Genomic DNA, 25,863 nt, shown 5'->3' on the forward strand with positions numbered 1-25,863 from the left:
TCATTTTCGGACCAATTTAGTGACATTCGATCAAATACGAACTCCATAAAACTTGCAATTTGATACTTATTTTTGCTTGTGACATTTTAGTTTGACAGGAATTTAAAACTTTTGTTGGTTTTCAGCTGCATGAGCTAGTCCAGTAAGTGATATAAATTGAAGTTATATAATACTTAAATTACAATTATTTAACTTAAGGTGTATACGTTCACGTTTTGAGGAAATTCACTTCCGCGCAGACTTCCGTCTGTTTTTGAACACCAGATTCAATCGCGAAAGGATTTTATTTTGTTAGGCACCAACGGAAGCGCCCTTTGTTAGGTGGATTGAACTTGATAAGTGTCCTGTCACCTGACTTCCGGTCGGGGAAGAGGAAAAAAAAAAAGTTGTGACTCCCCCACCCTCTCGAGCACGGACGTAGAAGTTGCTTCGAGGTCTACGGAGCGAAGAACGGAGTATAATAACACGCTCTCGATGGGATTATCGCTGTTTTCAAGACGGGAAACTCCCTTCGTGTATGTCGGAGTGGCGCAACGGACCGGATTCGCCGCTCAACACCGCTCAGGAACCAGCACCGTGAGGATGAGCAGGATGAGGTCCACTACTTTAGAAAGATAAGGGCCGGCATGTTGTTTGGGAAGCTGTCGCTAACGAGTGTCGTTGTGGGACTTTCCCTGAAGTTTTGACCACTTTGCTTGAAGTTTTGGTGAAATGCGCAGTGGTCACCCCCGAAAGTTGTCGTAAAAACACTGGCCCGGCTCGGCTGAATGCTCCCTTTCCTGCTATTCTTCTCTTCACTCCTCTGCACTTCCTGCTTGTTCTGGCCCACTCGACTTAATGGCTAAAAATACTTAAAAACAGACCTCAGAGTCCAGTCAGGAAGCTTGGATGAACCTCTGTCAGCTTCTTGTCTTTTCTGTCATTTTCGTCCTTCAGTAGCAATGTAACTTTCCTGAATGGCTATAAATACTTAAAAAAAAGAAAAACAGGTTTTACAATCTAGCCAGGAAACCTTGAAGAACATTTCTCAGCTTCCTGGCTTTTCTTAATCATTTCAGCCTCCTATAGCAGTTAACAACGCTACCTAATGGCTAAAAACTCTGAAAAACAGACCTCAGAGTCCAGTCAGGAAGCCTTGCTGAACCTTTCTCAGCTTCTTGTCTTTCTGCAGTTTTGCACTCTATTTACAAGATAAAAAATATTTCAAGAGTGCAGTCAGAAAGTCTTGATGAAACATTTTGTCCTTTTGTGTAATTTTAGGATTCAATAAGTAAAAATACTAAAAACAGACCGCAGTCCGGTCAGAAAGCCTTGCTTGAGGTGCTTGTCAGCACCTCAACTTTTATTTGTCATTTTAGCCTTCGATGAGGACCTCGAATAGTCCAGTCAGAAAGCCTCGATGAACCATTTTAGCCTTAAATGTGTTAGACTCTAATTAATGGCTAAAAATACTTAAAAGCAGACCTCTGCTGAATCTTTGTCAGCTTCTTGTCATTTCAGGCTTTCAATAGCAGCATTCAGCTAGTGCCAGGCGAAAGAGCTAATGCTCTCATTATGACTGTGTGAAAAAGAGGCTTGTGATTACATGACATTATATTGTGCACGAACCATGTGTTGGGAAACCACACAGCGCATGACTTGAGACCGACCACACTGCACCAAATTTGCGAATGACCCGAAATCCCATATCCTAACCTGGCACCTGAAGATGCCGCACGTGTTTGTTTCCTGTTCAGTCGAATTAGCCCAGCCTCTGTTTATTTACAAGTCCATCCTCCCTTTTGAACATTTCACTCATCCCTGATGAACCAACAAGACAGACGGGACAGGGAGCGAGGCGCGATAAAGTACTCCTTTGTACTTTATTTTCAAACCCTCGGGGTGCAGAATCCGATCCAGACAAAACAAGCGTCGGAGGCTCCATGGAGCCACTGAAGAACATATTCAGCCGAGGCCCGTTGTCCAACTGGAAGAACTTGGACCAATCGCAAAAAGGCAACTTCACTAACCCCGTGTGGACGGCCTTGTTCGACTATGAGGCGTCCTGCAAAGACGAGCTCACCCTACGGAAGGGCGACCTGGTGGAGGTCCTCTCTCTGGACTCGGAGATCTCCGGCGACGAAGGGTGGTGGGCGGGGAAGGTCAACAACAAAGTGGGCATCTTCCCTTCCAACTATGGCTCCTTCAAGCCCAGCGGATACGGGAAGCTCCCGGGCAGCGGCGTGGTCAACGAGCTGGGCCCCGCCATGGTGGGCGAGTTCGAACCAGCTGTGGTGAATTTCCGCGAACTGAGCCTCCAGGAGGTGATCGGGGTGGGCGGCTTTGGGAAGGTGTACCGTGGTACGTGGCGAGGGGCGCTAGTGGCGGTGAAGGCCGCCCGCCAGGACCCGGACGAGGACATCAGCGTGACGGCGCAGAACGTCCGGCAGGAGGCGCGTCTCTTCGCCATGCTCACCCACCCCAACATCATCGCCTTGAAAGGCGTTTGTCTGCAGGAGCCCAATCTGTGCCTCATCATGGAGTACGCCTCAGGCGGACCTTTGAGCCGGGCGCTGGCCGGCCGCCGCATCCCGCCTCACGTCCTCGTCAACTGGGCCGTGCAGATCGCTCGTGGAATGCTGTACCTTCACAGTGAGGCCATCGTCCCCGTCATCCACCGAGACCTCAAGTCCAACAACAGTAAGTCCTCTCTCTCTCGGCTGCGAAGTCTGGAACCAAGATGTTTTAGGGTAGCGGTTCTCAAACTTCGAAATGTAGGAAAATAAACCTTAATATTGCCATTCAAATATATTACACGTAAGAATTTTACCTTGTATGTTTAAAACAAAATGGTTCTTAAAGATTAATCACATGTATATACAACTAAACTGTACCTAGGCATCCAGGATTTCCTGCAGAACACACCGCCAGGCCTGTAAAGCACTGGGGGAAACCCTGATAATAGTTACCATTTCAAAATCATCTTACATTCATCAGAAGCATAAATGGTTTACACCTTTACACATTATTTGATTTCAGCAATGCAAAAACATACGATACGCATGCGACATTGAGACTCTTCTGAACTTCCGCTAACAAACAACTCAGGCTAAAATTAGCTTCTCTGAAACAGGGTTGTGTGTCACTTCAATATACTTCCTCGACCTCGACACAGATTATAACTTGGCTATCACCCGGGGATTTGGCACAATTTCTTGTTAACTTGACAGAAAGTTAGAAATGAAGGAATAAATAACGGGGGATAGGTTTAAAAATAGGGCAAATTCGCAAATGGTATACTGCAAATAGCTGCGGTATTATGCAATTGTTATTATTCCTTTGGCTATTAGTGCAGGTGTAGACTAGTAGAATGTTCAATTGACTATGGTGGCCATAAAACATTTCTGTGTCCCTTCTACCCCTATTCTTTTGATGGAATGAGGACAGTCGAGCCTCGTCAATGGACTGACTTCATGGTCCTACTCTGTAGCCTGATGGTGTTTACAAGACTGTACTTAGCACAAAGACAACCATTTTTTAAAGGTCTCCCACAAGCCTGGTGCTTCAGTAGAGCTATTGACGCAAGTGTGGTTCCACATGTAGGTTGGTAATAGGTCAGTATCCCCATCCAGCAATGAGGTGCATTTATGGCAGCTGTTGCTAACCGCCAGGCTGCGATCCGCTACCGGTCCAAGGGCTATTTGGTCCAGGGTCGCACAGAGAAATTGAACAAAAACAACAGGCTCCAAAATGAGGCAAATAGGTCACTTTGGATTGGGTTTTTGCTTAGGATTCTAACTAAATGAGATGACCCAGAATTGTTTTGAGGAAAGGTTTTTTGAATTCTAAAAAATGTTAATGAAACCTTACACCTCAGCAACACATCTGACCAACCTTTTACGAAAGGATATTATCATAATTATTTAATGGCACAATTTATCAAGCACCTGATAAAGTTTTACAGACTGAATGAAAACTCGAGAGTTTCACGTTAGAGTAAGGCTTTTATTTCGGTAACAATACAGAACAGTACATATTAGCAAACATATCGAGCATACAGTCTTACGGAACAGTAGTAGTCGTCTCCCATGACCCCAATATAGGGCCGGCCTGTATTTAAAATAATTTATTTTAAGTTAGTGACAATTGGTTTATGGGGTCCGAGGCGCCTTGGCACCAAAGGGAACTGTGTGGCTAGCAAATCTGCATTGTTGATAGAACCAAATACCACACCTTTGCAGTAAAGTTCAAGGATCCAAGATGGGGCTAGAGTTCGATTGGACTTTGATGCAGGAAATGGGACGTAGTCATTGAAGAGGCAGAAGTATCGCTAGTAAACCAGCCAGGCCCGTTAAACTGAGGCACCTGAGTTTTACAACAAGCTTCCCTCTGTTATTAGCATTCCTGCCAGGCTGCATACAATCATTGTCAGCTCTGTGATTGTATCTGCCCTGGTCCAAAATCCCACCCCCTCGCCGCTATGCATTCTATGTTGAAAGTGGCCCCATCCCAGGCTTAAAGTTGACTCTGGTTTCTGTCGAGTTTTGGGGATATGACTATCTCCTCACCCCTGTTCAGGTGGACTTCCAGGGCTCGGCAAGCCTCCGAAAGCAAGAGTTGCTACGTTCATGTGGCGTATACACGACACAATCACTCTCTGTGCGCCCCACCAGATACTATCGCTTCTCCACAGTCCCTGTTTTTTCTTTTTTCTTTTTTTTTCTTTTGTTGCAGGCCTGTCCCTACATGTCTGTACGGCGATTGGCCTGTTATGACACTGAGCCATATCCTGTTGCCGTGACGCTGCGGAGGCTAATTTCCTAAGACCTACCGTTTAGCAAGACGAGTTGTCGCACATGAACCGAAATAAAACAAAAGTGAAGAAAATAGACACGAGCTGTGCACAATGTAATTGATTACGCCACGAGTTCCCTAAGTAGTTCTTCTTTTCTACTGTTGCCATTTTGTGGTGAACTCAAGCTACAAGCAGCGGAACATAATGCATTGCGGCAACCACCTACACGCAAAAAAAAAAAAAAAAAAAGCTTTGAAACAAACCCCTAGTTATTCCTGTTTGGAAGATGCTTTCACATGAAGCAAACAATTGGACCCTAAAAACGACTACACTTTTATCTAATAGATCGTCTGCAGAGGCTTGTTTTATCTATTTGGACTTTTAGTTAGTATGTTTTGGTTAGCAAATGAAGCGCTGACTGGAATTTGCCTATGCACATTTTGTCTTTCCAGGAAGGACTTGACCACTCATCAGTCATTTCATAATATGACATGTATGTCTAGAAAAAAAAATCCACATTGTCTACAGTCTTTTTGCATTTTCTGAGGGGTATTTGTCTATTTGTACTATTATTTTGTAAATTGAGATTAGCAAATGTGGTTTCTTTCTATACAAAGCCCCATCTGGATTCTGCTTATGCATATTCTGCCTTTCCCAAGTGTTTTCCTATCTTCCTTTTAGAGTGGACGCCAGGGCAGTGTAGCAAACAGTCAAATCTTATTTTAAGCCTGACTTAGATTAAATTGCATGTTTGTTTCCACTGCCGGCCACTCCACTTTCTAAATGACATGTTATTTGCCTGGTTTGGACAAAAAAGACAGTTGAGAAATCTATGAAATATATACATCGACCTCAATTATTTTGAATATTTCGTCCTATTATTTACTAGTAACCCTGAGTGAAACAACCACCTTTGCCGACTTGGTTTCCTTTTTAAATCCAAACATTCGGTGTTGGGCCCAAGCTGCACTCCCAAAACTGTGCAAGGTGCATGTGTGCCAACTCAGCATATTTCTAAACCTGTGCAAACTTTTATTCTTCCTAGAAACGGATGCTATTTTTAAAAGGGAGCACCCACAAAGTGCATTGTCAGATATCTTCACAAAACCTTCCTTCAGCCCCAAAATAACTTGTCACTACATGCCGTAAAAGTGTGGTGGTAAATACACCACACTAAACACTTGGAACTCACTGACCTTTTTTTTTTTTTTTTCCTCTCTCTCTCCAGGAAGAAGTCAGTTAGATTTTTGGGATCAACAGGTCTGTTTTTTTGTAGTTGTTTTTTTTTTTTTCTTGTTCCGCGATTGGGCAGGCATGAGCCATGCCTCCACCAGCATGTTTTCATTCACCAGATGTGCACTCAAAACAATCCCCGCATAAGTATGTGTGTGTGTTTGAGATGGTTGCTCCCTTTGCGGTGTTTGCATGTGCGTGTGTTAATGTTTAAGCATGTCAACTTGCGGGGCCCGGAGAGGGATCATCACATCACTGTTACGCAGAGGCCATTCTAGGCATGATTGTATGAATTTGGCGCAGACCTTTTAGTGAGAAAGTAAAAGTTAAATTCACATTTGCTTTGTTGTATAATTTCAGTTAGTTAGGCTGATGTTTGTTCCCACGGCTCGTGTCCAAAACAAGATGGCTGAAATGTCGCCCAATTGGATGTTTCTCTGCCTCATCATGCTCCACTCAGCTGACTCGTGATGGCCGCATTGTGCATGCATTGTGGAAGTCCCACTGCGTTGCAATCTGGAAATTTATAGTAGGGTACATAAAGTTAGTGTCGCTTTATTGTTTAAAAAGTATGTGCAGGTCTTTAAACACTTTTAAAATCACATATTGAGAGTGCAGATTGAGAGCACAAGAGCAAGGGATAACAGATAGATATTGTACAAACTAGTGTTGTTCCGATACCATTTTTTGGCCCCCCGTGCCGATTCCGAAACCCAGATTTGCAGTATCGGCCGATGCCGATACCGATACCATACCGATACCATACCAATACCTAAGATTTTTTTTTTTTTCTCAAAATGAAAAAGCTGTCCTGCCATTGGTTCAGAGCATTCAAGGGCCAATAGGATATCTTAGATCGGCATGCAGTGAACTTGTCACATATCAGTGAATGTTGTGCACGAGCACGACACAAGATGCTGCTTCCAAAGTCCTATATTAGCGTTGGAATTAATGGTATCGACATGTTACTTGTTAGTAGTCACCTATACCCATACCACTGTTTTAATTAGTGTTGTTCCGATACCGATACTGGTATCGGCAGAGGTGCAGATACTGCATAAAAACAGTGGTATCGGTATCGGTGACTACTCACAAGTTACATGCCGATACCATTAATGCCAACGATAATATAGGATTTTGGAAGCAGCATCTTGTGTCTTGCTCGTGCACAACATTCACTGATATGTGACATGTTCACTGCATGCCGATCTAAGATATCCTATTGGCCCTTGAATGCTCTGAACCAATGAACCAACAGCTTTTTCATGTTGAGGAAAAAAAGAACCTCAAGTATTGGTATGGTATCGGTATCGGCCGATACCGCAAAGCTGGGTATCGGTATCGGGAGCCAAAAAACGGTATCGGAACAACACTAGTTTTAATGCAGTATCGGGGCCTCTGCAGATACCAGTATCGGTATCTAAACAACACAAGTACAAACTGTGTAACACCGAGTACCGATCCCTTTATACGGTTACAGTACACAAATCATACTTTTTTTTTTTCCCCCAAACTAATAAGCTTATCATCTCACAACATGCATCAATAATCATACCAAAGATGTATATTACAAAATGAACCTACAACTGTTGATCTCTGTAGGCATAAAAAGCAGGATTACAGCATCTGACTTTGAGTAATTTTCATCAAAAATTAGGCTGCACTGAAATACTTCCTCTTTTGTTCTTTCAAATGTACACGCCTCTAAATAAGTGTGCCACCATCTAGTGGTCGACTGTGGAATTACACACAATGTAAACAAAAGTTCGACCAAAATAATTAGCACAGCGTTCCCTCGCTACTTCATAGTTCAGTTTTTGCTGCGTCACTCTATCGAGGGTTTTCATTTATGACCAGAACTTCACGACTGTATGAGTTGTCTTGCTATTTTTCTTTATTCTAAGACCTATCAAAAAATGTCTAATTGTTGTTTGCTTTTATGAGGGGAAATTTGTTGTGCAAAAATCGATACTATGAACTTTAGAGCTTGTCGCCCCAAAGTCCCTGTTTACTCATTAAGTGTACATTCGGAAATATGCTCCGAATGCGCTGCTTCACTCAGACCATTCAGAAACCAAAAACATTGTTCAAATGTGCCATTCGGTTATTCTGAGTGCCTCAAAAAATGATGAGCCATTTTATGATAAAAAGAGCAACTTAATGTTACATTAAGTGGAAGTTTCGTCATCACCGTGTCTGCTCACATCAGTTTCTGAATGCAGCCTCTTAACAGTAACTCAGTATTTATTCTTCATTTCGAATTTTAAAAGAGATTTATTAAATATAACAAGTATGACTTAACTTGTTTGCTGATATATGTGCAGTAGTCCCAATCGCAAGCCAGCTCCCAAACAAAGGAAGAATTGAATAGGAGCCTTTTATTTGCAGGGCTTAGCGGCCATCTCACCTTTGACTTCTTCTTCCTAATGTTTAGTTCCACAGCGCTTCCTTTCCTGCCCGAGAGATACCGGTGTCGCTTCCAAGAAGTTTTGGGAGGTCACAATTATACACCCGTAAACAACTGAGGAGTAGCTGAGGAGCACCATTTGGTGTGAGTGTGCCCTTTTTGCTTCTGCAGATGTGGCACAAAGGCAAACAAGATTGCTCAAAAGGGACTTTGCTCTGTGTAGTTTTGTCCTGTTGTTTGGGCGCTTTGCAGACATGGGTTTGAACAGTGGCGCAAGGAGACCATCACCCCTGAAGTCTCAAGGGAAGGCCGTGTTTGGACACACGGGCTTGTTAATAAGTGACCATTTTGAAGGCACCCCCGGCTGGCCGGGGTACTTTACACAGGGAATCATTAATGGGAGCATTCCTCAGGAATTTGTGCACCTTCCTCATAGACAAAGCGCTCCAGTTCACCAGATCCAATAAATATGAGGTGTTGCGGTACATTTGCCTGACTTTGGTGGAGGCAGCATCCGTTCAATCACATTCACTCAGTTTGAATGTTTGTGCATCTATAACAAAAATAAAAAAAATTCCGATCAATGACGTAAAATTGGATGATATCCTGCGGCACGGTTAGCAGTAGAGAATCGCTGATCTGAATCACCTGCGAGCTTCCATCTAGTAGACTTGAACAGCTTTCGCTCCGCGTGGCTGCTCAGCTTGGTCAGAGGTTGCCAGGCTGTCTGTCAGCCTGTGGCCTCGTCCCTCGGGGGGGACAAAGCTCCCGTTCTTCCCGGGGAAAGCCCCCGCCCTGGCGGAATGCTACATTCGCCTACGGGTCCGAGGTGACAAGGGGAAGGGAGGAGCGATGCGAGGGGTCAAAGGAGATGGGAGGGGAATTTAAAAAGCACGCGGGATGGTCGTAACTCGTAATTGTTTTTTGTCATTATATGAAGTGCAAAGTAAGTAAGGAGGGCTTGATGTCCTATTTAATTATCTTGGCAATAATTGTTTGACACAATTTAAAGGGGAAGTCAACTAAAAATCTTCTATAGAATATGTTATAGCCCACTTGTCTAAACATGGTATTCTGATGAATACTGTGTTTGTGGAATATGAATAAAGCAACAAAATCCACCCATCTCAGAAACCAATTTAAGTCATGTGTGCTGAGCAGAGGCTTCGAACGGATGAAAAATAATGCAGAGGAGCCCTGCAGGCTTTGTACTCAACTTCCTCAAAATGGCATTGCACTGGTGATGATGTCAGAGTTCCCTGAAAGTATCCCATCATAATCTCGGATGTTACTCTTGAATCACAGACTCAATTGTGTTATGAAATCTAGAGAATTTGATAACCAGAGCGGACCTTTTATTGCCTGCAGAATTCCCAAACTGTGTCGATTCTCTTGAGTCAGTCCGATACACTGACGCACTCGCTTGTGTTCCGCACGACAACAAACAATGCCAAACACACTCCCGTTGCCATGGAGATCTGTCACAACGTTGCTCGGCCCGACATTGTTGCTTCGGCTTCTCTATCGGGCCATCGGGCATGCTGTCTGGACAAGATGCGTCAGGTCGTAGTGTGGGGATGTGTTACATTGGCCAAGGGCTGCCATGCTCACTCTGGAGTCATGTAGGTCAAGGGGCAGGCGCACAACGACATACTTTAGTGGGGACTCCACTTGAATTGCTTGAATTTTGCCGCGGTAACTTTTTGCAAGTGTTAAGGTTAAGACTTGAGATTGACTTGCCCAGACGTCGGCGTGACGTGCGAGGGTGGGGAGACTGCGGGACAATGTGGTGATGGCGAGGAAGGCTGACCCATGGTTGCCCTCTGCCTTGACTCAGGAAGTAGAAAGAATGTGTGCGCTGCTACTGTGCTGAGGCTGCTAAATGTGCACATCTCCATCACTCCCACCCCTTAAAACACACACACTCAGAAAGCAGACAACAAAACCTCTTGTGATACATTCCTTTGTGACGTCAAAAGCTGTGCCTCTGGGTGGCGCGGCGCAGCACAGGATGTCTGACAGAGAGGCAGAGAATCTCTCGTAACGATGACACAAAAACAGTGCATACTTAGAATTATACAAACATACCTATTTGCGGTTCTTTGTGTATTTTTGTCTTCCTTCTGTAAGCCACGAACGCTACGATGGCATCACAGGCCTGGCTCTTAGGAACATAATAATTGGTCTCATGTATATGTTTTTGGCATTTAGGTGTTTTTACATCAGAATTTGTGGTGTATTTGCAGTTCTAACTATTCCTAGAGGCAATTCTTTAAAAAAAAAAAAAAAAAAAAAAGACGAGGGATGTCAACTATTTTGTGTTATTTTCTAAATGTGGAAGGCATGGCTGTGTTGTTGATGTCTTTTTTTTTTTTTTTTTTTTTCTCCGTCGCAGTCCTTCTGGCTCAGCCCATCGAGAACGAATACATGGAGGCGCTGACGCTCAAGATCACCGATTTTGGCCTGGCCAGGGAGTGGCACAAGACCACAAAGATGAGCACGGCCGGCACATACGCCTGGATGGCCCCCGAGGTTATCAAGTCCTCCACCTTCTCCAAGGGCAGCGATGTTTGGAGGTGGGGTTTTTATTTATTTATTTATTTATTTATTTATTTATTTATTTATTTGTTTGTTTATTTATTTATTTATGTTACACACGCAAGAACAGTTGTGATTGTCAGTTCCCTAACTTTGGAAGTTTGCACACTGAGGCGTTAGGGGGGAGAGAGGAGCAACTTGACGATTGATGGTGGCAGTGTGATGATAACACGTCTCTTCAGGGAGCAGCACTGTGCTTTGTTGTGGGACGTGCTCTGCACGGACTCATTGTCTCTTGTATTGACCCAGAAAGAAGCACCACACCAAACCTTTTGTCTGTAAATGGATGTTTGTGTGTGTGAATGTTAAATTAGTGCAAGCCTGCTTTGTGCATGTGTATCATGTGTTCCATTAGGGTGTGGAAAGCCTGGCCATATAGGATTTGTGACGCCCCTGACCGCTATTATGACTACTACTAGATATACAGATTTGGTTGCAAACCATTCAAACATTATTCCACCAGTAACCAGACTGTGTTGGACTGTACGTTTGTCACACTAGCATCCTCTCACTGCTGTCCATGTCCTCAGTTAGGAGCAAAATGAGAGCACAAATAGGCAGGCAGGCTGCTCCCAAATTAGAGTCATCTTTCCCCCACAATTCCTTCTCATCGGAGACGACGAGCACAAAAGGGCGAGCCTCGGAGTTGCATCTCTGCGCACTGGCTGGTGCACAAGTTGTAATTAAAGCGCAAAATAAGAAGGAAAAAAAGGTTGGGGCCTGTGCACTCCACATTTAGTTAGATCTCCACAGTGCTCGGACAAAAGTTAATTGACAGTGTGTGAGATCCAAGTTTTGAGGCTCTTCTTTGGATGCAAGGCTGGCGTGTGTGTGTGTGTGTGTGTGTGGGTGTGTGTGTGTGTGTGTGTTTACAGAATTGTTTCCCATTGCTTTGGTAATACAAACAGCACTGTGCACAGAGAATGCAAAAAAGTAGGAAAAGATACTATTTAACATTCTTTCAATTCAATTTCTTTTTATTTTTCTGCTTCCATAAATACAAAATGAAAACTCACAAGGAGCAACTCCTACTTGAGCTCCTGATGTCACAACAGAATAGTATAGTTTGTAGAACCTATTTATTTTATTACATTCTCTTATGTTGTTTTAAAACAAAATTGTTATTTTGGTTTATTAAAGTCAAAATTGAAAAAAAAAAAGGCACTACCTGCAGCATGTCTAAGTGGATTTGAAATGTTTTTGTCCAATCCGATTTCAGCCTCAGTATGTTGCCATGTCAATCTAGTCTGCCCAAGGGCCTTCAGAGTCATGCTGGCCCAGGTAACTTCAGCTGTATTTGCAATGGGACTGCTTTTTTTAACCAACCACATTTCAGGTTCACAATAATGTCAGCATTTTTCTGTTTACTGATTGGTTGGGCAGAGCAAAACTGTTCAACTAGCAGAACTTTTTCCAATAATAATACTTCTTACAGCAGACTGTCTTCCCTTATTGCTTGCGCAGTTATGGCGTTCTGCTGTGGGAGTTGCTGACGGGAGAGGCGCCCTACAGAGGGATCGACGGTTTGGCCGTGGCGTACGGCGTGGCCGTCAACAAGCTGACGTTGCCCATACCTTCCACGTGTCCTGAACCCTTCGCTCAGCTCATGTCAGGTGGGAGGATTGCTTGTAATGCTGTAAAATAAATGATGCAACCAACACAACAACTTATTGAAGCATACCAGTCTGTATAAGTCATCGGCTTTATTCTATATCAGTTTTATAAAGACAAAATAATTTTCGAAATTGGCGGCGAATGTCCGCACTCAACAGTCATGAGTGGACAAATCACGTTTTCTTGTCAGTTGAAGAATCATTTTGGCAGTTTCACATCTCAGGCCTTCAAGGACTTCAAGAAAAGCTCTAAAAGAAGTGAGTGGATTTCATTTCACATTTTCCACTGACTCGTTTGCGTTGTGCCTCAGAGTGCTGGGACCAGGACCCCCATCGCAGACCCAACTTTGGATCCATCTTGGCTCAGTTGACGGCGCTGGAGCAGCAGGTGATGGAGGAGATGCCGCAGGACTCCTTCCACTCTCTGCAGGAGGACTGGAAGCTGGAGATCCAGGACATGTTTGATGAGTTGCGCGCCAAAGAAAAGGCACAAAGACTTGATTACTTTTAAGTATTGTAGTTGTTTTTCATTTTTGATTCATTTCACATAGGGGGTATTTTGCGTACCCTCCAAGCTAAACCTCTGTTTAACAAGATTAGGCTTTTTTTTTTTCAGATGTAGAATTATAAAACTGGACGTCCTCCTCTTAAGTTTTGTCACCTGGTCGTCCCTTCAGGAGCTCCGGTGTCGTGAGGAGGAGCTGAAGCGCGCGGCGCTGGAGCAGAAGTCCCACGAGGAGTTCCTGCAGCAGCGCGAGCAGCAGCTGGCCCAGTGGGAGCAGGACGTGTTTGAACGTGAGCTCAGCCTCCTCATCTTGCACCTGAACCAGAACCAGAACCAGGAGAAGCCCAACGTCAAGAAGCGCAAGGGCACCTTCAAGAAGCACAAGCTCAAGAGCAAGAACGGTGAAAAGATCAGCATGCCCCAAGGTTTGTTTGTCCGCTGTGTGATTACTTATACAGTGGAGCTTCGATTCAAAGAACCATGGTTATTATAGTTCATCAAAACCAACAAAATAACCAAAAGTAAAATTGACCAAAAAATAATGAAAATACTTTTTTTTTGCTTTTTTTTTTTTTTTGCTTTTTTTTTTTAAAAAAAAAAAAGAAAAATAATTGAAACTACATCTTATGGATCTGACTATAGTTACAGCGAAAATGTCTCTGTTGTTTGTCAATTAATATCACACATGACAAGGCTAAAAAAAAAAAAAAAAAAAAAAAAAAAAAAACTTTGGGGAGCAGTTTTTCCAATCAATGACTTCATTTGAGTAGTAATTTTCTAATTGAGGAGCTATTTTTTTCCACGTTAATCTTAGGAACCTGAAGTAAGTATTTTATTAAACAAAAAAAAAGTACAATATATTGGGTCAATTGATTGTAAGTCTGCAGCTAAGAAATATGGTGAATTAATCGAGCATTTGGATAAATCACACTAAATAATGAATGACCAATTGCAGAGCTGCCAACCAACAGAAATGCACTTCCACAACAACTTGGTATGAATTTATAGATTTTAAAAAATATATCAAGAACATTTCCGTGGGACTGTTATGACAGTATATTGTGCAATTGGATACAAAAAGAAAATTAATTCTTCATACTGTTCAATCGTACAACATAAATCTCTATAATCTGAATTGTTAACAGAAGTATGGCTTCAGTATTTATTTTATTATACTCAAATATGATCAAGTGGAGAATTGCATCAATGATGCATTTCATCACAAAGATGTGAGTATACACGTGGTTGAAAGGGTAAACTATATTAAATCTTAATTCATGTTATTAGTAATTACAATAAAGTTGTTAATATGATTTAATAATAATACTCGAGAAGGATTTTAAGGACTTTACCCCTGTTTGTGGTATATTTCCAGTTTAAACAATTTTCACGGTTAGTCCTTTTTGCTAACTAGAGTAGAGTGACTCCAACTATCGGAGACATAGTCCTTGTGTGTTTGAACATTCTTGGCCAAGAAAGGTGATTTTTGACTCTTTGAGAGTGGGGAGACCACGCCTCGCCACTTCCTGTCGGTGGATGCATTGGCTGGCGTTTTATGTAGGTATCCCTCTCCCACTCCTTTCCTATTTTTCCTCCTAGCATATCTGCACCGACTGCCTTTGTTATTCCATTTCCTCTCGCCGTTTTTCCTTCTTCTCGTGCCCAGTACACTCCCATTGTAAGGAAAAGCACATCATTGTGTTGAAATACTAGACCTGGGAATGGTGCAGGTTGTTGCTTTTGGTGTTATGCATCCCCTCAAGATAGAGAATATAGGGGGGGAATTAAGTTATTAATTTTTCTTTTTCTTTTTTCTTTCAGATTTCATCCACAAGATCACAGTGCAGGCATCCCCAGGCCTGGAGAAGAGGCGGAACTCGCCCGATTTGGGCTCCGGCTCCTCGCCATCGTTCGGCCCGCGTTTCCGTGCAATCCAGCGTGAGTGGATTATACTTTCAATTCCTCTTCTGACAGCGTCAGAGCGTTCTGTCCTTCCCTGACCGTCTTTCTCTTGTGTGGCCACCCACTCGTCATTTCCTCCTTTTCCCCAAATGCCCCGCCCTCCCTCCTCCTTCCACTTCCTGTCGCCCTCACACAAGCGCTTTGTCAAAAGTGTGTTTTAAAGCAAATATTATCGGACATCCTGTGAGGATCAGCGCACCTCCTCAGTCCCTTTCACACTTCCTGCTGTAACTTTTGCTTCCTCTCTGTACAGTTACATCGCTGTTGCAGCAGAGGGAGCCATTGAGTTGCATTTTTCACCAGTGGAGTTGTTCGATTCATCATGACGTTCACGTTTGTCCACAGTCAGTCCCAGTGACAACAGCAGGACGTTTGGTCTGAGCCCAGTGTGGCCCCTAGAGGCCCCATCCCATAAACAGGCCAACGGAGAGCTGAAGTTGGGCCCCCACTGGAGACCCCAGAGTCCCAAAAGTCCCAAGAGCCCCAAAGTCCTGCGCCTCAGTCCTCAGGAGAGCAGGTACGTCACACGTTTCTGAAACCCGAGAATTATTCGCAGCTTTTCTTAATGCTCTCCCGTTTCCTGTCACATGACCAGTTTGTCGATGAGAGCCAAGCTGTTGGTGTCCCACTGCCTCGAGGATGGAGAAGCTGCAGACGACTTTGAGGAGTACAGACCCTCCACTCCGACCCCTCTCCCGGATCACAACGGTAATGAATTTGGCCCTGTATGTCCCACTCACTGATTGAATTCCAACTCGTATCTATATCTTTACTGCAAAACTGAATTTCTTCTATGATAATCTATGATTATTAGGTGACATAATGTCATATATGTTCTTGTAAACATGGATTTACTCAAATGTCACAAATTCTTAGATTTTGTTTGTGTCTTTATCGAGAAGTCTGGTAAATTGGGGAAAGTACACCGTAATAAAACGAAATACGCTTATATGTAAAGGCTTTGAGAAAATGTTAAAATTTTAAAAGATATCACAAAATAACGTTGTAAATAAAGAATGATACAAGCAAGGAGAAGTGCCGCCTCTCTTCCTGGCCCTGAGTGGAAACAGCTTTTCAAGCTGTAAATGAATGAATAATTATGAATAATTAGACATGGCATTTTTGCAGGCTCCTCTGCGAAGGACAGCCTGCGGCTTCCTCTTCACCAGGGAGACTCTGGCAGTGAAGAAGGAGGCTCTTCTCCAGCGGGCTCCCCCAGGCCGGACCGGGGCCCTCTCCGCCTGATTAAGAGCACCCACCGCGCTCTGCTGGGCAGCGGCTCCCTCTTGGCCTCCGTCGGCTTAGGTCGATGCTTGGACGTCTCCCCGAAAGTGCCCCCTCGAACTAATCCGCCATCCCTTGAGGAGTGCGCCACCTCCTTTTTGGAGAACTCGCCCCCTAAGCTCCCCATTCGGGAGCCCTTCATCGTGGACGACCTCATCACATTCTCCGCCTCTGAGCCGCTCCCCAAGCCGCTTTTGGATTTAGCTTTACGGTGCCAAGAACTGAAGCCGCTGCCCGTCACGCCACCAAGCACGAGACGCGAGTACGGGACTCGTCAGGACACGAGCACGGGGGAACACAACCCGAGCTTCCACTCCGCCAACGGGGACGCGGGCGCTGAGAGTTTGGAGCACAGGAGCGAAAGGAGGAGGAGGTCCAGTCCAGGCCTGCGTGGCTCCCAGCTCGGTGGGTAAACAAATGTTAACAAGAATTGTTGGTTAGATGGCTGTTTTACCTCGAAGGATGCACGGTAGCATATCCTGAATTATCAGAAATTTTCACCCCATTTTCATCAGCATTTTTTTGGGGTGAGCCAAAAAACATGCACATGCCAAAATCCACCACTGCAGGGCAGTGCAGGCTCAACCCGTTTAAGTCAAGTCTTATATCAAGTCAAAGTTAAGTTGAAAATTTACTGACTTAACTCTGTGTTCTTTCCAGTTCTGGACCTGCCCCTGTGCCAAGACACACAGGACTCTGACGAAAAGCCCCCCGCGCCCAGCTCTCCCCACCCCAATGCTGCCCATTGGAGCCCCAAAACCTGCCGCCTGGAGGTCAGCGTCATCCCCCGCCCTCGCCCCTCACCCTTACGGCCCCGCATCGACGCCTGGAGCTTCATCTCGGCGGGCAGCAGCACGTCGGGCGCCGGCCGTAACCCGAGCCGCTCGGACAGCGTCCCCCTGGGGTACCAGCCCTCACCTACCAACCCTTTCTCCAACTATGAACCCTTCCCTTCTCCCGCCTGCGACCCCTTCGCACTCAGGGCCGACCCGTCGGTCGCCTCGGACAAAGCGTCGCCCTTTGACCCCTTCTCGGCCCCTTTCCCCACCTCGCGTTCGGCGCCGTGCTCCGCCAACGGCTCGCCCACGCTGCCGTCGTTTCGCATCGCGCCGCTCAACCCGGCCGACTCGCCTCTTATCGACCTGGGCTGGGCGGCGTGCGGGAAGACCTTGGATGGAACCAAAGAGAGAGTTCACCCCCGAAGGACTCTGGGACTCAAACCCTTCAAGTCCCCGACGCAGCTCCGAGATGACCGGTTCTGAAGTCCACAAAACCCGCTCTCAGCTACCAAGGATACTCTCACATCATTTCCCATGAGTCAACCATCACTCACCCCTGGTAGTCTCGGCCCTATTTTGACATTAACCTTGTACGAGGCCCCAGACATGACATGTGGAAAAATATTTGAGCCGCCCTCAAACCCATTCATCATGGAAGTTACCGGCATGCCACCAACAGGTGAAAATTGTATATAAATTTTTTTAGACATAGTTTTACCTCTCCTACGCATTTAAATGTATTAAAATGACCACAGAACTCCATCCCCCCTGAAGTATACAGAAAACAGCCATCTTTGGGCTCAGAACCAAAGTAAGTGATTGACTTTTACATCATTTATTCTCCAAACTGCTTATCTTCACCAGGGTCACGGGACTTTTTACTTCATCTTTTTAATCAATGTCTATGTTTTCAATACAGTGTACAGTATTTATAATAGCGTAAAAAGCTGCCAAAACAGAAAAGAAAGGTCGCTATACCGGTGACATACCTTGGATTGGACATCAGGTGCTCACAAAATGCTTAGCAGGGGCCACAAAATACTAGATTGTGGGCTCGGGATGGGTTGTTAAACAAATGGAGCGCACCTCCGCGTTACTGTAAAAAATAATTCCTTCACAATGTCTTTGTAGCTCATCCTAATCTTAAAATCAAATTCAGTCGCACGATTGTGGATTTTTATCATTTCTTAAGGTGTTCTTGATTTGCTAACAAATGATTATTTTGGTGCAATAATTTGTATTTTGTGTGCTTTTTTTTTGTGGCCACATTTTAATAGTTTTTTTCCACCTCATGTCATGTCCGGGGGCTCAGTAGATTTGGAAACCTGAAAACCAGTGAGACACGTTGTCCTTTCCCAGTTTCTCTGTGGACTGGCATCATCTCCCTCTCCCTCTACCTCTGTGCAGACTGTGCAAAAAGGACAATGGACATTTTGGAGCACCTCGTTTTGTCAGTCTCTCATTGCAGGGACGAAATTTGACTCAACGCAACTTTTAGCGCTTCGCAGGGAAGTGGATTATGTGTCGAGCACAAAAACAAACAAAAAAAAGGCCAGAAAAAAAAAAAAAAACATGACCCATGCATTCCATTCGAGAAGGAGATAACATCTCGCTCACATTCCAGCACAATGGCAGGGATTAACCCCTCATACCCCCGTCCCTCCCCGAACCAAGACGCCAAAGAGTGTCACTGTGACAATACAATGTACTGTATGTCTAATTCGATCCTACAATTTGCTACCGTTCCGACTCTTGGTCCGAATAGCAGGCCTGCTATATGTGCGGCCCATGATGACTACACCCAACGCAGTTAATCACGTTGTATGAGGACTTGTGCTCCATGTTGAAAGGTCTGCATCTGATGACCACATGGATGTTTCATCCCTTTTCGTCCCGTTTGACTGCACTCGGCCACCACGAGGGCTAGCTAGCTTAGTTGGAATGGAGAGAAGGGGAACAACTTCAGGTTTGGTGGACGCATTCACACATTTGGTTCATCAATTTAAAAGTGCCTCTGATTAACAGTGACACCAAATAAGCTTCAGATGTTCTACTAGGCGTTTGTTGACGTTTTTCTTTTGTTCTCTATCTGGAACTCTTGATAATTCCCTCTTTGAAGGAACTCATTCAATGTTACTGTCAGCCTCTCAGCCGCCTGACTTCTTATCTTTTCATCACTTGGTGATGACTGGCTATTCTTTTGGAAATTCTTCTGTAGTCTTCTCCTGACTAACAATGTCGTGAAAAGCCTACGAGAACATCTGCACTTGATTTGCAGCATCAAATGCAGTTTAAAGGGTCGGTGCATGCTGACGTTTGAGAACCCCTCGTCTTGCATTTTTATTTTTGTTTTTTTTAAATGGTATAGTGGAAGTTGGATGAAATTTGTGAGTGATGAGGGATTTATATATTTATTTTTTTTAGCTTGATGGTGAAAGTGTGGAAAGAGGAACGCTTGACTTCGCAGCTTGGCCCGCAAACGGCACACCTGTAAGTTGCGTTTGAGGGGGGACCGTTAAAGTGACGGCGGAGGTGCAGGCCTGACATTGAAATCAGCACATAGTATGTCGAATAAGTCCCACACAGGCGCAACTACGGAGATTTGCTAGAGATGTGACCCCCCCCCCCCTTCCCCCCATAGCTGAAAGGGATCATCGAGAGAGAAAAAAGGACAACAGTGCAGTCGTGAAGCAATGTGAATATGTCTCAAGTACTTTACAGTAGCAGATCTCTTGCAGGTGCTTGTGCTTAATAGAAATGAAAAGAATGGTAGTTTTGCATGTTGCAAAGCCAGCAACGTCGTACTGTACAAGGACCTTTGTATTGCAATTGGTATATAGGGGCGGGGGATGGGGATATTTATAAATAGCTTTCTATGTCACACACTGGATGAAAATGTTCGGACACAGTCTACATCAGGACGACGCAAACGTCGTACACGTGTACCACTGGACTATTTAAACATGTTCGTACAGTATGGGTGCTCCACATTTTCACTTGTCCATGACAATCTCCCCAATTATGAATATTACAATTATTTTTTTGTTTTGTTTTGGGGGGTGGTGGGGTGTGTGTGCTGATATCATCTTAAATAGAAGTGAGTCTGGACATGGTTGATATGTTCATCTTATATCTGCTTTTATTGTATTTTTACTTTCTGGATGTTTTTTGTTTGTGCAAATGATGCATTGAAGTTTGTTTGCATTGTTGCTTTTTGTGTGACCTACCAGTTTCATGTGCATTTCGGCTTCGGAGAATTTGTGGAAAACTCGCACTGGCCTGGGCCTAATCAACTCTTATTGTTGTGTGTCAAGAGGATTATTTCCCTACACAGTGTGTGAACGTTTTTATTATTTCTTGACTATTATGATGGGTTTTGACCTGTGGAAATAAAAATTGTTTAAAAAAAAAAAGGAAATATGACCAAATAAACATAACACTTGAATGGTTGACTATTATAGGTGTATATTAGCTTTTATCAAAATAGAAGATGACTTGGGGGGTGGGGGGGATGAGTGTAAAATAGCTAAATTAAATTGATATTATTTATATTCAACAAAAGACTAGTTAATGGAAGTCCAATATAGAAAAGCAGACTTACTGCAATATTAGAAAATTCAGTTTTATTTTTACTATTAAAGGAACACTTTACTTATTGATCCATTTTTAGCAGCAAAAAGTTGCTACTTTTTCAATAATTAATTTGGTGACGTGATTATTTTTTTATGTACATTTAATAACTTTTAAACCGATGTTAAAATGAATCGAACGCCGGCATGTTTGTTACACGTGACTAAATAACCCGGATGTTTACGTCACTAGTGTGTAAACGCTACACTATGGAAGCACTATGCAACGCAGCCGTGCATCTAGCGTCAAACCCGGAAGGATTAAACCTTATCGCTTCGATCCAACACGACAAAATAACCCTACCGAAGGAAAGTCTGCCTTGGATGTGAAAGTTGTGGCGCCAGATGGTCTTTTCGGGCACAAAATAAACTTTAACGAACGAGTGAATCAGGCGGGGGGGTGGTGCGGGAGCTGCACAGGAATGGACAATCCGCTAATGAATGTGTGCTGGCTGGAAATGAAAGAACTCGAGGATCGGTTCCTTGCGGACAATCTCAACTGCCAATATCCAACAGGTAACGTGACACACAGCACGAGCAATGCAAAACGTGTGGAACTGACGAACTATTTCAGGAAAAAGAAAAAATAGTAAAATTAAATGTATCATCGTTACAGCGCCCAACCTCCCCTAGCTGTTTTTTTTCTTTTCTTTTTTTGCGTAGCGTCCCGATGATGTAAACGAAAGGTTGCAAGAAGGTTGTGTATTAACCGTGTTTATTTATAGACAGAATGAAGTAAGGAAATGCGAGACGCCGTTACCTAGGCTGGTTACCACAGGAAGAACAGCGGGACAGAACACAAATGTAGTACGTCGCACACGACACATGATAATGACACTAATCCACATTCTATAAATTTTTTGGTAAAATAAGATTATGAACATGGTCAATTTGTGAAGTATAAACAACTTACGAGCTAATAAAACATAACGTCCTCGTCCCCGTACTTGACGATGTTCACACTCAAATGAATTATGAAATAAAACAGTCCGTGCAGTATAATAACGAAACATGCCTACCTTTCGCTTTAAATTTGCTTCGCTTCTCCGAGATCTTTCAGTGGCCGTAGGTAGGGACTCGATTTGTGCCGGCTGTTGGTGACAGTGAAGGCTCCGTGTTGCTAGCAGTTGCGGAAATAGCCGCCAGAGATCCTCCATCGGCTTGATTATTTCCCACGTCTGGTTCTTTAAAGATACTCGGTACTGCGTTGGGCTTTAGTATTAGGCGTGTGGCGTACCCCATCTCAAATTGTAACATATTTTCGAAGTCCTCATGCCTGAAATGTTCGCTGCACACACGCGCCTGCTTGTCCTTGCCGGGAGGTTGACAGCACTTAGCAAACAAACCATTGTCTACTCAAGTGTTTTTTTTTTTTTTTTTTTTTTTTTTTTTTTTTTTTTAAGGGGGGTCTCGCGGGTTTTTCCTTGCCGACGCCTTGCAAAATTTTGCAATACACAAAGGCATAAGTGACAGTTTGTGTCCTCCTCGTTGTTATGTCTGCGTGAACTACTGTTCGCCAAGAGAGTATACACACTAGTGACGTCACCACTCGGGGGCGTTCCAACACGGAAGTACTTCTATGTTGAAGAAAAGTTAAATAAATCAATATAAGGGTGTATTCTTCAGCTCTTATGCATTTTTCGTAGCTAAACTAACTATTTACTGCCGATCAAGCCATACATGTAAAATTAAAGGAGCCTTCCTTTAATAAATGCGAGGGAAACAACTAAACATTTAAGAACCTAAAGTACATAATTTAAAAAAAATATATAAAAACAAATAAATTTCAATAATCTTAATTACAAAAGACTAAACTAGTATATTATAAATACACACACTTGACTTGACAAATCGAACGTTCACAAATTTGAACTTGCGTGCAGTACTGCACACCAAGAATTTGCCAAAGCAGTCATGATGAGTCACTGGGTGGCGCTAGTGTGCAAAGCGCCCTTCAACAAGTGGGAGAAGAATGTTGGCTTTGACAGACACACCTGTCTCCAAATGACGCGCAGGTCGAGAACTACTTTGCCACTTCGTCCTTTGCGTCAGCATTTTCTGTAAGGGGACAACTTTTGAAGTAGACACATTTTCCTCTGCTGGCAGTTCAACGGTGGTATTATAGAAGGGAGACGGCAGTGAAAGTCGCCCAACAACAGCGGGTGTTTTCCCGTGACCGGCAACTCTTGCTAGCGTCAGTTTGACGTGAACGGATGTGATTGGTCAATCCCCGACATGTCACCAAGGTGGCGCTAGTGTGCTGTGTAGTGTTCCGTTTACAAGCAGAAGAAGGTTTTGATTGGCGTTTGGTCAGTCCGACTCCCGCAGGTCACGTTTGAGACAGGTGTGCGCATTGCACAAGGGCATTCATCAAGAGCAATTGCACTGGTGTGGCAAATGGCGACCGAGAGGTAAGTCAACAAACCAGCGAATGTTTGTGCTTTGTTCCCGTTTCTCACGACGATATTTCCTTTGTTGCAGGATTTTCACACTTGAGGGTTAGGTCAGCCTTGTGGGTCATTTGGAGACAGGTGTGCATGACGGGATTACAGGTCCGGCAAGATGGCGCCGACACGTGTGGCCTTTTCTAAGGTAAGTGAACACGCGAGCGAATGTTTGACGTTTGTTCCCGTTTCAGAGGCTGTTTCTCACACTGATGTATCTTTCAGGACTTTAAGTGAAAACTCCAAATCAACCGCGACGTTTGCCTTCATCTGTCAAATGCAGGTAGGTTACTGGCTGCGTGAACTGTTATGCTAACTTTAGCCCAGCTTCACAGGGACACAACATTTGAGGTGGGGGGGGGTCGTCGTCTCCCCTTCAAAGAGGTATTGCATTTGTAACAATTCATGTGAAGGTTTATTAAATATTGTGTAACTTATTTTCCTTGAAGAGCCTGTTTTTAGGTTTTGTGATCGGAGGTGGGAGTGGAAATTTTCACAGAACAAATGTCCAAGAAGCTTTTCTTCTCTTTTTTTTTAATTTATTTTTTTATTTTTATTTTTTTTTCGGAAATATTGCACATTAACAAGTACGGGTCCACTACAGTTTATCTCATCCGTGATGCAGGGTTGTCAGGTGTGCACACGCAGTGTTTCGTTGTCAGGCTCCATTCAGGGTTGCAAAAATGTTCGCCAGACATTCGCAAACTGTGAAGCTCGCAAACTGTGCAAGCATGGTTCAAAATTTCTTTGCAACAAAAAAATTCTTAAAGCGATATGTGAGTGGCAAAAGTCTTTGTTGCAACACTGAAGAAATCGTGATTTTGAAAAAATAAAAAAATGTTGCGACCTTTTAAAAGCATCATTTGCCCCCCTAAAAGTTGCAATTATGTCCATAAAAATTGAGTGCTACTAAAATCTTTAGTGTGTAATTTTTTATTTTTTTATTTTTGGATAGTCCGATTCCTATATACACTTAACATTTTGTTCACAATTTGGGTAGTTTCAAGCGTCAGTATGAAATGTTCCATGTTTAACAATTTGCAGTAGATCGATTAGAATTCTGCCGCCATTACACACACACTTGTGTGACACTGTCTGATCTATCGATCTGATTTCTGTCCGTGTCTGAACTATCACCCCATAGTTACAATTATTTAAATGCTTAAGATAAAAACAAACATACCTTTTATTAGTGACATTACTTGCAAGTACTTGTTTGCCTTTGGAAATCCACTTTTGCATACCTTGCCATTGCATAGCAATTAAGTACGGTGCAAACTGGCATCCCTTCTAAAGTGGACGTCAAATAGACCACATGGCCGGCATATCTGTTGACATGTGCTTGCACAAAACCTTTTGCAATTTAGGCTTGACTTTGCTGTTTCCATGGAAGCACAAAGTATTTCTTTTTTTTCTAAATATAACGTAGATTTCTTTGCAGGCAAAATACATGCAACGTTTCTCACAGTATTCTGTCGTTAGTTTCATCTGAGACCACTTTTGAGGCGAGTGTGCAATTAATGCACAGCCATATGGACAACACATTGACATGATTCTGTTTTGTTCTTCCCGCAGCATTCCCAAACAAAGGTTCTTATGGATGTTGTGCGCCTTGAAGAGCAGAGCCACCAACATTACAGGGAGAGTATGTCTTTTGTTTTGCTTGCTGTGTTTGTCTCCACTCTCTCACCAACTCACTGGGTGTGCACCAACTCACACTGACTGCATTCTTGTCCTTTTTGTCCTGAGCTGTGCGTCCAATCAAAAACCATCTATGTAATGTTCTTTTCAATAGGTTTTGGATTCCAGGTGAAACAGAAGCTTGCTTAACTTCTATATATTCCAAATGTGTTTTTTTTTGTGTTTTTTGGCTTGAATTAAAAATGTAACCTCATTGCAAATTGTCCATTTGAGACATTGTAGAAGGGAGTGCATGCATGATGCATTTCATGATTACAAATATGTCCAGTGTTTCACTAAAAGCATCCAACAACTTTACTTTCTAGAAAAAAAAAAAAATTGTACTGTAAATAAAAGCATACATCCTGATATCGTAAATTGAAGTTGTGAATAAAGTGAGGCTTTTTGTTGTGGTCAGAGTTGTTTTTCCCCCCTTCCCTTCATGTACTCATGTCGGGGATGGTGACGGCAATCTGCTGATAGCTCTTCTGCGGCCGCCCGCTGTCAGTGTGTGCTTCCGGTACATACCCGTGACTGCGTTCAAGTGACCCTCAAAACCTCAAGCTGAGGTTTGCGCTCTCCGTTTCAATCTTGCCATGACCTGAAATCGTTCAACGTTGTAGGCCAGGAGACCAATTGTAGGCTCAGAACGACTGATGTGAACGATTTAATGTGAAGGGTGACCAGTTTGATAGAATACCTTTAATGTTGTCAGTTTGTCGTTTTTTTTTTAATTAAATAAAAAACGCCTTACTGTACATGGTCATTTTTTTTGACAAAATAAAAAATGCCTTACTATACATGGTCGTTTTTTTTTAATTAAATAAAAAACGCCTTACTGTACATGGTCATTTTTTTTGACAAAATAAAAAATGCCTTACTATACATGGTCGTTTTTTTTTAATTAAATAAAAAACGCCTTACTGTACATGGTCATTTTTTTTAATAAAATAAA

The 25,863-nt window shown here is 43.4% G+C and overlaps 1 protein-coding gene and 1 long non-coding RNA gene across 3 annotated transcripts; both read left to right on the forward strand.

Annotated features, from left to right (window-relative positions):
* Positions 1-385: 385 nt before the first annotated feature.
* On the forward strand, positions 386-20,600 carry LOC144003584 (mitogen-activated protein kinase kinase kinase 11). The gene is made up of 10 exons (XM_077499995.1): positions 386-2,679; positions 10,810-10,990; positions 12,477-12,625; positions 12,937-13,112; positions 13,303-13,555; positions 14,952-15,068; positions 15,438-15,609; positions 15,688-15,800; positions 16,221-16,781; positions 17,037-20,600. Exons 1-10 carry the CDS (start codon positions 1,923-1,925, stop codon positions 17,636-17,638), a joined length of 3,081 nt encoding a protein of 1,026 aa, XP_077356121.1. The 5' UTR covers positions 386-1,922; the 3' UTR covers positions 17,639-20,600.
* A 1,971-nt stretch (positions 20,601-22,571) lies between these two features.
* Positions 22,572-25,123, forward strand: LOC144003737 (uncharacterized). Of its 2 annotated transcripts, XR_013279050.1 has the most exons (5): positions 22,572-23,195; positions 23,266-23,376; positions 23,454-23,511; positions 24,804-24,873; positions 25,024-25,123. It is a non-coding gene; the product is annotated as an uncharacterized LOC144003737 (long non-coding RNA). The 2 variants fall into 2 exon arrangements; XR_013279049.1 differs by having other exon boundaries at positions 22,593-23,195; positions 24,804-25,123.
* The last annotated feature ends 740 nt before the right edge of the window (positions 25,124-25,863 follow it).

This window comes from Festucalex cinctus, chromosome 16 (assembly GCF_051991245.1).
Source record: "Festucalex cinctus isolate MCC-2025b chromosome 16, RoL_Fcin_1.0, whole genome shotgun sequence".
NCBI classification, from domain to species: domain Eukaryota; kingdom Metazoa; phylum Chordata; class Actinopteri; order Syngnathiformes; family Syngnathidae; genus Festucalex; species Festucalex cinctus.

What these genes read in the sequence shown, in the direction of transcription:
- LOC144003584 (XM_077499995.1), top strand. Translation starts at nt 1,923, where the DNA reads ATGGAGCCACTGAAGAACATATTCAGCCGAGGCCCGTTGTCCAACTGG. An exon ending in AGTTGCGCGCCAAAGAAAAG is followed by an intron (nt 13,113 to 13,302) that starts GCACAAAGACTT and finishes TCGTCCCTTCAG; the next exon opens with GAGCTCCGGTGTCGTGAGGA. An exon ending in GCGTTTCCGTGCAATCCAGC is followed by an intron (nt 15,069 to 15,437) that starts GTGAGTGGATTA and finishes GTTTGTCCACAG; the next exon opens with TCAGTCCCAGTGACAACAGC.